Here is a 9,990-nt window from a genome sequence, read left to right as displayed (position 1 = left end):
GAACCACAGTCTCGCCATTAGCAGAGCGTCAAACATGAGCTTTGTCTTTGAATAATTGATTGAGTTTCTGTTTGCAAGTGAGCAGAGAGTAGATCTGTCTCTTGAAATTAAATGAGGTCTCCCTCATTTTCTGCATCTGCACTGGTTTACTTAGGCTTCAGATTTTCTGAGTTGGGGAAATCCCAGGGTAGTAGCTCTCTTCTGTCCTCTGGTACCTTTCAGGCCAATCCCCATCCCATTTAGCATCCCCGTCGCAGAGTACATCACTGGATAATGTAAGCAACGAAACAGTGTGAAGCATCTTCAACTGTTCAGACTCACAGGGGCTCAACATACCAGAACAGGAAACTCCTGCCCCTCCCCTGCCTTGGTTTCGCTCCTTGTGGTGAGGCAGTGTTGTGTTTTGCAGGTCTTTCCCAGTTGCTGCCTGGAGGGCTCCATGAAGTTGGTGTTCAATACATCTCATGGCCCTGTCTGGCTCTATTTATAGATGTCAGCCAATTCTGAAGGCAGGTGGCTGTCCTTACCACAGGCATTTGAGGGCTACCTACCAACTCCAGCAGCCACTGGGCTCACAGCCCCCGGTCCTCATTGCTCAGAGTCTTTTTATAGCTCAGGTTGCCCTGTCAGAGCCAAGCTGCTTCCCTGCTGTGAGTGGAGATGGTGCAGACAGGGTCTTCTGGAGGGGCTGGGGGATGTAAAATCTGGTTTGGCTCCTGCATGTTTGTCTCTGCCCCACTGTCAGTTCCCTCCAGCCTGGGAGGACAAATTGTTTGGAGGACGAAACGCTATAGTCATCTGAGCAATAACAGACTTTCTCTCCCTTGAGCCTGAGGAATGCTGTCCCGATGACATTTGGTGTCTTAATTCAAGGTACAGAAGCTGGACTTGTGGCTGAACCCAGGTGGCCTGGCAGGTCTGTGTTTAGAGTTTAAGGCTTTCCACTGCTCTGTGAACCAGCAAGAAAATCCTATTAAGAATTTGGCAAAACCCCGAAACAGGCAGCTCGAGCAGCTTGAGGCGCTGTGCACAGCCGTGGCACTCAGGTTACAGCTGTAACGTCGCTGGCATTTGTCAAGGGGAAGCTGAGGGCCAGAGAAGTCAGTGGCCCGAGTCGGGAGGGAGGAAGAGCAGGTGTGTGAGAGCTGCGAGCCACCTGCCCAGGGTGTCTGTGCACTGGGATTGCTGCCCCAGCATGGCATGGAGACGGGGAAAGGGAGGACATGGCAGCATGGCAGCTGCTGGGAGAGCTGAGCACTCACCTACCTATCCAAGAAAAAGCCCTGCATCCGCATAGCTTCCAGAGTCATTGCTATGCCACAGCTGGTGCTGCTGAGCCATGTGTCAGGAGTTTTGCCAGCACTGGTCATGCAGACAAGTGCAGCCCTACCAAAGAGTTAGGATTGAAAGCCAAGGTTTCTTCCAAAAATGCAGGGGCTGTGAACCTGGGCTGTGAATGAGTTTGCAGAGACCTTGTGACCATGTGCCCTGTCTGCACTGCTGGATGACGACCACCTCTTCCTCATCCCCCAGGTACTGCCCAGCCCCATCATCAGCTCCAATGGACCAGGAGAAGATAAACTATTCCGGAGCCAAAGTGCGGATGTTGAGATTACAACGGAGAAAGAGCGGCTGAAGAAGATGCTTTCTGAAGGGTGAGGCTGCCACAAGCACTCTCTGCTTTTGACTCCTAAACTATCCATTCTGGCAGGCTTTGGCACATGTCCCTGTCATCCTAGTGCTTACAGAGCCCCTGAGTGACTGAGTGGCCTCATCCCAAATGCTTTTTACCCAATGCTGCTTCTGTAGGTAGCTGAGTAATGCCCCATGTCCGGTGCTGCTCAGACCCTCTGTTGTACCAGTTTCCCCTCTTGCCCAGTGGAGTTATTCCAGCTTGGAGGTGAAATCTACTGTTCAGGCAGTGTGGGAAGGAGGATGCTTTGTGCCCGAAGTGGAGATGAGTTGATGCTAGTTATCTACAGATCAGTAGTTTGTGATACCAGAAGATGCTCACACTTTTGTAGCTGGCCCAGGGCTGCACTTGTGTTAATTCCCCTGATGATTCCAGCAAAGTCCCTCCTGCTTCCGTTCTTTGTCTGTTCAAAAGACTCTGGGCTGGCTTCTGCCTCGTGGCTCCTGCTGAGCTCCCAGCTGAACACAGAATATTTTTTTAATCAAAAGAAAGTGTCCTTTGCTACCTTCTCTTAAGTCTGGGGTGGTAGGGTTTTATTCAAAGCAAACTCGGATCTAGGAAGGGCTTAAAAATCCCACATTGCAAAGGTTCCTTTACAGTAGCTGTATCTCCCCCACCCCATTAATCTCACAGTGTGGTTTCAAGCAAACACACATGGCCTCAAAGTCAAATATTATCCAGGGATAAAGGAAAGCGATACAGATTCAGGGCTGTAAGAAGCATTTAAATTTGGGAAGTTATAAGAAAGCCAAATAGCAAACAGGGAGCTGCCCAGCACTTCCAAGAGCATGGTTTCAGTGCATGTTAGCAGCAGGGGAAGAAACCTTCATGCTGAGACTCTGTTCTGCTCTTGCACACTTCTCCTGTTCTCTTCCACAGCTCAGTGAGCGAGGTCCAGTGGGAGGCCGAGTTCTTCAGCCTCCAGGACAACAACAACAAGCTCGTGGCTGCTCTCCATGAAGCCAACGCCAACGTGGACCAGTGGAAGAAGCAGCTGGCTGCTTATCAGGAGGAGACGGAAACCCTGCGGCAGCGGGTGAGTGCAGCAGGGCCCTTGCAGAGCAGCTCAGAGGAAGCGTTGTCCCAGAGCCAGATGGTGCCCTTGACCCCATTCTCCCTTCAGTTTCCATGGGTGTCAGCAGGAGATGGGATGGAAATCCAGGATGCTGCATGAGCCTGGCAGGGAAAACGTGGCAAGGAATAAGGCCATGTAACCAGGGAGCTCTCACAAGAGCTCCTGTTTTCTGCAGAGCAAGTTGGGGTGTGGTGAGTCCCTGTGGATAAAGGGAGGAAACCAGAGCACAAAGCCAAAGAATAGCAGCTTCCCTTCAGATTTCTGGGGGTAGTTCTCAGCTGCCAGCAGTACTGAGTAAGGTCCATACCCACCCCAAGCTGGGCATCAGGGCTGTCCTCTGGCTGCTGATGGGAAGGATGGAGATTGCTCTATCTGCTATAATTAGCTTGAATCCAAGCTACAACATAATGAAAGCTGGGTAGCACAGTACAAACAAGCCCTTGTTCAGTTGGAATAATGGGATCTTTTAACCTATGTCGTGTCAGAGAGGTCACGGATCAACTGAGGAGGCCTGTGTGCGTCTGGGCAGAGGAGTGACAGTCACAAGGCTGGGTTTGTTGGGAGGGAAGAACTCCAGAGTGCTTGGGGAAAGGGTTTTAGGACAGTTGGGGTTTGGCTGGGAAAGGACTCTGGAGCCCTAGAGAAGAAGGCATAAAGCCATTTCACTTGGAGATGGCTCATTCAGGAGACAGCAGGGATTTACAGCAATTAACAGCTGTTTCCACTTGATGGCTGTTGTGTGGCCAGTCTGTGCAGTAAACAGCCATCCCCCAGGATTCAGTGTGCCCATTGCTAGTTCTCAGTGCTGGAGTCAGGCAGTAAAAGAGCTGCATGGAACAAATTGTCTCCTGCAGCAGGAGCCTGCCCTCGGTACGGCAGAGATCTTGGTTCTGCGTATGTGTGTGTGTGATTTTTGAGGCTGCCTTTTCCCTGCCTTTGCCCCGTGCATACTCAGCCATTTGGCTGTTCTCACAGCCAGGAGATAAGAGTTAGGATTTTGTGAGCCTTAGGTGAAGGGCAACCACTGGGGACTTCTGCAGAATCACAGAAGAAAGTGTAACTTGGTGAAACATCTAGATTAATGTCCTTAAACCGGAGCATTTTGGGACCAGAGCTGGTTGATTCTGGCCATGACCCCATGAGTCTGACAGCTCACAACTGCTGTTTAGGTGGACTCTGTAAAGCCCCAATCCAGCCAGTGCTGCCCCTGTGCAAGCGTCAGACCAGGGCCTGAGCGCTGTCTACGTGACAGTTCCCATCACTGCAGCTGCTCTCATACAGCTCAGTGCAAGCCCTGTGAGAGCTCAGGCCTCAGAAATAGCTGCTGCAGACCTTCTGATGAGCTTTTAAAAATGAAGCCTCTTCATGAATAATCTAAGCCACCGAGCTGAATTTTTCAGGAATGGGGAGCACGCGTGGGCAAACCCTTCCTCCCAGCTCTGCTGTGGTAGAGGTGCAGTAACTCACCCTAGGCAATCTCAGCCCAGGGATGAGAGTGGAGCTGGATCTTGCCATCGTTTTGGGTTGTAGGCTTATGAGCTTGTTGTCAGTCAGTTGAGATTTCCTGGAAGTGCAAGACTGCAGAAGAAGGCAGGGGCAGTTTCTATACTGAATTTTGCTGCAGTGTGTTTCTACGCAGAGCAGAAGGAGGATTTTTTCCTAATGGCTCCAGGGTGGGAGCTGCTACCCTGCTGTAAACCCAGCTGGGTTTGCAAGGAAGCCAGAATGTGACAGAGGGTGACTGTGGTTGATAAAGTGTCAGGACATTGGTGTGGCTCTAGGCATGCCTTCCCTGTGCTTGCATCCATGTAGGTAGTGGAACTGGAGTCACAGGGCACTCACGATTCCTCCAGTGAGAACAACAAAGAAGAGCTGAGCCAAACCCTGGAGGAGCTGGAGCTGCTGATCAAGGCTAAAGATGAGGTAATACCCCACGGAGCAGAGCAAAGCCTGAAGCTGGGTGGTCTGTCAATGTCCAACACCATCTGTCACTGCAGTGTGTACGAGATCAGAGAGCACCTTGTGCTGCTGCACGTGCTGCCTGTGCATGCCAGGAGCCTGCATAAGCCAGCACAGCCCCCTCGGTGGTCTCCCTTCTCAGAGAGGCAAAGCTGAGTGAGAGTAAAGCACTGGGGGTTTCCCATGTAAATAGCTTTGAGGGGAGAGTCTCAGCCACTGTGTAAATGGCAGGGCTGTGCCTTACCCCTTTCCCTCCCAGCCATCTACAGCTGCAGTTAGCCTTTAGTGTAGTAATTGCTTCTCACTTCCAGTGCATGTAAATGAATTATTTAAAGCAGAGTTTTAATTACAGAGTCTATAAAGGAGGGGAGATGTAGAGAGAATCTCTCCAGTTTGCACATCTGCAGACTCACTGGTGGCCGTGCTTCAGCACTGGGTGAGCCTTAGGATTGGAGCCACAAAGCAGGGACTGGGGAGGGGAGGTGTTTTGGGGTTGCTGATCCTTAGTGAGAAGAGATCCACCCCCCTTCCCAGAGCTACTCGGGCTAGAGGGGAAACGCTGAGGCAAGGCTATGCAGAGGCTTTCACCCAACAGCTGAGCAGGGACCGTGGCCCCAGGAGTCTGGGATCTGATCTTGAGGAAGCGTGCAGCAGGGTGCGAAGGTCATTGAGCCCTGTGGGCACTCAGCCAGTCATCTCTATTAGGGGCTGAGGGCAGCAGATGCAGTGGAAGTAGAAGGTTAGAAAGGGAGGTACTGACATTTGGAGCTGAGGGTGGTTATTTGAAGAGAGGGAAGAGGCCTTGGCTAGGGTATGTGGTGGGAGCTGGCCCCACTGGACAGGGATGGGTCTGACATGATGCTCTTCCTCCTTGTGTTTTAGGAGATTCAGATGCTGAAGAGCCAGAAGTGTGGCCGATGGGAAGCAGAGGGCGAGCGTGAGGAGACACTGCAGAAGCTGCAGGTAAGGCTGGCAGATCTGGGACACCCCTGCACCCAGAGTAGAGGGATCCATCCCCATTTCTCCTTTGAGCCAAAGACTGAATGCCGCAGTACTGCTGTGCCTATGTCTGTCTCTGGATAGGACAGGTCCTTGCCTGTGTCTCTGGCTTCTTCCACCCTCTCTATATCCCTCGGAGATACAACGTGGGGCATAATCATCAGGCAATAGCAAACCCAGCTTTCACAGACTCTCCTCTAGTGCTTGCAGTAGCCCCTGACGGAGGACTGGAGCAGGACAGGCAACGTCCTGTAACCCTGCATCTCTCTGCCATCTTGCTCTGCTTGCTGGATGGCCAGGGCTGGCTGGGGAGCAGAGCTGTGACACAGTCAGGCTGGCAGGAGGGATGCAAGCTGCTCTGCACTCCAGGGCAAGGACACAGATGGAAGTGCGATCTGTTGTGCAGTCTCTGAGGGAATCACCTGCCCGTGTTTACTGAATGAGGGGATCTGCTGCGGGGCTCATTCCTGTACACGGGCACTGGCTCTCATGGCAGAATAATATCTCCAAACATCAAGTGCTGTCAGACCTGGGGATGATAGGCATGTGAGGAGATCTGCATTTGTAGCATCTCTGCAAACTGTGGGCAGATGCCTGGGTTTTTGGGGAACATGTGCTGAGATGTGTGTGCTTGCTGGAGTGCTGTGGCTCTAGATAGAGAGGTGAAAGGACTGATGGAGACCTGGGCTGGCTGGGTGTGGGTAGCCTGGCACTGGGGTGCTAGCAGGGCTGTTTTGTGGAGATAAGGGTGGTGGCCAGTGAGCAGCGTGTATTAGTGCTGGGGCAGCACCTCACTGCCCTTGTGTCCTTCGGCAGGAGCTGGAGGCACGCAACGCAGAGCTGGAGCAACGCCTGCACCTTGCCGAGCAGACGCTGGCAGAGACCTTGGCCGAGAGGGAGAAGATCCAGAATGAGGTCACCAAGGTGGCAGAGATCATGGATGTGAAGATATTTGAGCTCAGCGAGATCCGGCAGGGACTGGCCAAGCTGGTAGAGAGCAACTGAGCAGCAGAGTGCTCAGAGGAGACATCTCTGGAGGAGAGGAGCCCGAGCTGGGACTGGTTGCTGACAGCAATTTTGGTCACAGAACAGCCTCGAGGCCTGTTTGGGCAGATACACCAACATACCAGCAGCTGCCTGGACAGTGTGGAGACCAGCCATAGCCATTTACTGCCCACAGGATGCCCCGACAGAGGGCAGCAAGGTCCTGAGCTCCTGAATCCTCTACAGGGAGCATCTACAAGTCACACCCAGACCTCTCTGGACCTTGCCATAGCTGTGGCATGGTCCAGAGACAGCAGCTGTCCCTGTGCTGCCTTCCCAGCCTCCCTGCTGCCACACTGTGTCTCCAGCATTTTTACTGTTTTCTAGGGGAAGGGGCTGAGCAGCCTTCGTGTTTTTTCAGTAGTTTTTTTAGGAAACCACTTGCCTTTTGCAAATAAGCTGCCTGTTTCCCCATCTAGGGAGGGAGGAGAAGTTCTAGAATGCTGAGGACAGCAGTTGCTCCTTTTCCTCTTCCCCAGACCTAACTATGTTGTGTCTTTCTAACAGGATCCAGTAGCCCTGGTTACTGTCAGGAGCTTCCAGAGGTAGCAATGTCCCCACTGCAGAGAAGGGTGCTTGCCTGCCCACATGTCCTTTCCACTGTTCAGTCACATCCTCCAGAGGATAAGGAACTGCAGGTTTTAAAGCTCTTATTAGTCTAACACAGTGGGATTTGATGACTTGTTAAAACTTTAAACTGAGAAGAGTAGAGGCTTGGTTTGGGAAAGGGGCATTTGAGAAATGGGACATCCCCAAGGGGTTGGCCAACAAACTGCTAGATTGGCATCTCTCCTGGCCTCTAAGGGCTGCAGTTAATTGAAATTAAATGGAGCAAATCGCAGTTGCTCTTGGTTTCTTTCTTCTTTTCTTTATTGGGAAACAGTCCACAGAGATGTCCTGCCCTGTGTCAGCCGAGTAGTTTTCCTTGTGAAGGGTATGGGTCCCAGCTTGCCATGCTTGGCCTGATGAAACGAGAGCAGACGGTGTTTGGAGCATGCTGAGACCCGTGCCCTGCAGGGCCTGTGGGAAGGTTGTGAGTTACTGTAGATGTTGTAGAGTCATAGGAATTGAGCAAGGCCTGAGAGAGGCATCGCAGAAACCTGGAAAGCTGTGTTGTCGTCCCTCTGGCTCCCCCGTAGTTACCTAGGAGCATGCTTAGCCCTGTGCTGAATGACAAAGCACTGTGTAGAAGTAGTTAGTACAGGAGTGTTGATGGATTTGGATTTTGTTACTGGTTTTTGGCCTCTTTGCCACTGTAAGTTAGGCAAAGACAGCAGCAACCCTGAAACATTTAATGAGTTTGCAGAAAATCCTATATTTAACAAGCATTGGCTGCCAAGTGCTGCCTTCCCTGCACCCAACCAGCTCTGGGCAGCCCTAGGGTAAGGTGGTGTGGCTCCTCAGGGCCTGCCTCTCCATTCACTCACCTGGTGACCATGAGAGGAACCCACAGCTTCCAGGCACCACCTGTGAATTGGGGCAGGATCAGATCTGGCACCTGGGGAATCTGCTGCAGTGGAGAGCAGCTGGTGACTGTGCCTGGGCGGTGTCAAGGCAAAGCCCTTGGGATGAAGACACATCAAGATTTCCAGACCTGCATAGCCAGGAAAGGGCTTTTCTCTTTTGGGGTTGGGCGTTTTTTGGTTGGTTTTTAATTTTTTCTTTTTTTTGCATGAAGTGTTCTCACAGCTGTATGGGGCTGGAGCTACTGTACTAATATTTGTTTCAGGGTATTTAAGAAGGGAAGGAAGTAACTGGGTGGCAAAAAAAATTCTAGGGCCTTGTTTACCGCTCCATGCCAGTGTTCATGTTTTATTCCTACAGGAGCAGCCTTTTTTTGAAATAGAGATCAGCTCCAAGAAAGGTGTGTTTGGTTTACACCTCCATCACTGCAATATCAAGGGGAGGAGAGGGGGATTTGGGAGTATGGGAGGAAGACAGCTGAGCAAAAAGTTTCTTCTGTCCTATACCACCACCCTCACGCTTCTGTGGCTGCAACCCACAAGGTGCAGCTGGGTATGGATCCTTAAATTTTGATGGTGACCATTTCAGTCTTGGCCAGTGCCTGTGTTGTATTGCTTGTTTTTGGGGGCACACATGGGTCTGGTCAGCCACGCCTGGGTGAGTCAGCTCTGCTGAGGAAGGCCATGCTCGGACTGCTCCCAAAAAGTGAAGGAGGACCTGAGTCAAGCTGCTGCACATCCCAGCAGGACACCCTCTGAGTTGGGGGAGAGCTCTGACAGCTTCATGGATCGCCGGGCTGCCTGCCACTGCCCAGGACCTGCTCTGGCGTGGGGCGGGCAGCAGTGGAGTGTGAGACCCAGCTCTTACGCACTTTTACATCCTCAAAGCACAGCCTAACATCACCAGAGAACTCCACCAGACGCGCAGCAAAGACATCTTGACCCATTGATGGCGTGAGTTGAGCACAAGAAGGTCTAAAAGTCATGACATGAGTCACGAGTGCAAGGAATCTGCAACTAATCTTTCACACAGCATTGAACATCTTCGTCAGCCAGGGCCAGACTCAGTGTAAAAAAAAGCCATGAAAAAAGCACAACGTTATGAAAATCACAAGTTCCAAGCTGCTGCTTAGCCTCATCCACCATATGAAGCCAAAGTCCAGGTGTGCTGGACCTGCCCTGTCCCTGTAGGGTTCTGGATGCTGTTCCACTGCTCGCAGTGTACCTCGAGGCCGGTGGTACTTTACACATATTCATTATGCATCGCTGTGTCAGGCAGTCACCATCCTGGCTGCCTCCTTTGCTCTGCTGTTGTTGGGAGCCAGGAACAGAGGCCACTTTCCTTTATTCTCTTCCCTACGGGTGCTGGTTGCAATTCTTTTCCTCGCCAGAATTAATCTGAATAGTGGCTTTTTGATGAGATCTGCCCTGCACTCAGCATTTGTTCAGTCTTTTACTGAGGCATTGCAGGGCAGGGTGTTAGATGGTTCTGGGAGGCACTTTCTGTCGCAGTCTTCCCTACTAATGAAAACCCATTCATCACTGGCCATTTCCACAAATGCCCTAAATCTGTGCTTAGCAGTGAGACAACCCCACTGTAGCTGGTACAGCAGCAAAGCACTAATTCCGTCTGCCCCACTCTAGTGAGCATTTAAAAAGGACTTCAGTTGTGCTTCAGAACAGCATTCACTTTCCAGCCCTCATCCCTTCCCTGTTTATGCTTCTCTTACTTCAAAAGGAGATGATTTTGTGTTGCA

General features: G+C 51.6%; 1 protein-coding gene across 4 annotated transcripts in view; it reads left to right on the top strand.

Moving 5' to 3' along the window:
• Positions 1-7,607, top strand: part of HOMER3 (homer homolog 3 (Drosophila)) — a 21,426-nt gene extending 13,819 nt beyond the window's left edge. For 2 of the 4 annotated variants that reach the window (XM_010191845.1, XM_010191844.1), the window contains exons 5-9: positions 1,534-1,655; positions 2,573-2,729; positions 4,581-4,691; positions 5,610-5,690; positions 6,543-7,607. In XM_010191845.1, the coding sequence (XP_010190147.1) occupies positions 1,534-1,655; positions 2,573-2,729; positions 4,581-4,691; positions 5,610-5,690; positions 6,543-6,731 (660 nt within the window). In that variant the 3' untranslated portion in view covers positions 6,732-7,607. The remainder of the gene's footprint in view (positions 1-1,533; positions 1,656-2,572; positions 2,730-4,580; positions 4,692-5,609; positions 5,691-6,542) is intronic. The other 2 variants (XM_010191848.1, XM_010191846.1) reach the window with 2 other exon arrangements.
• The last annotated feature ends 2,383 nt before the right edge of the window (positions 7,608-9,990 follow it).

Source organism: Mesitornis unicolor, unplaced genomic scaffold, assembly GCF_000695765.1.
Source record: "Mesitornis unicolor isolate BGI_N332 unplaced genomic scaffold, ASM69576v1 scaffold13779, whole genome shotgun sequence".
Taxonomy (NCBI): Eukaryota; Metazoa; Chordata; class Aves; order Mesitornithiformes; family Mesitornithidae; genus Mesitornis; species Mesitornis unicolor.
Note: the sequence above shows the minus strand (reverse complement) of the source record. Positions and strands in the feature narration are given on the sequence as shown.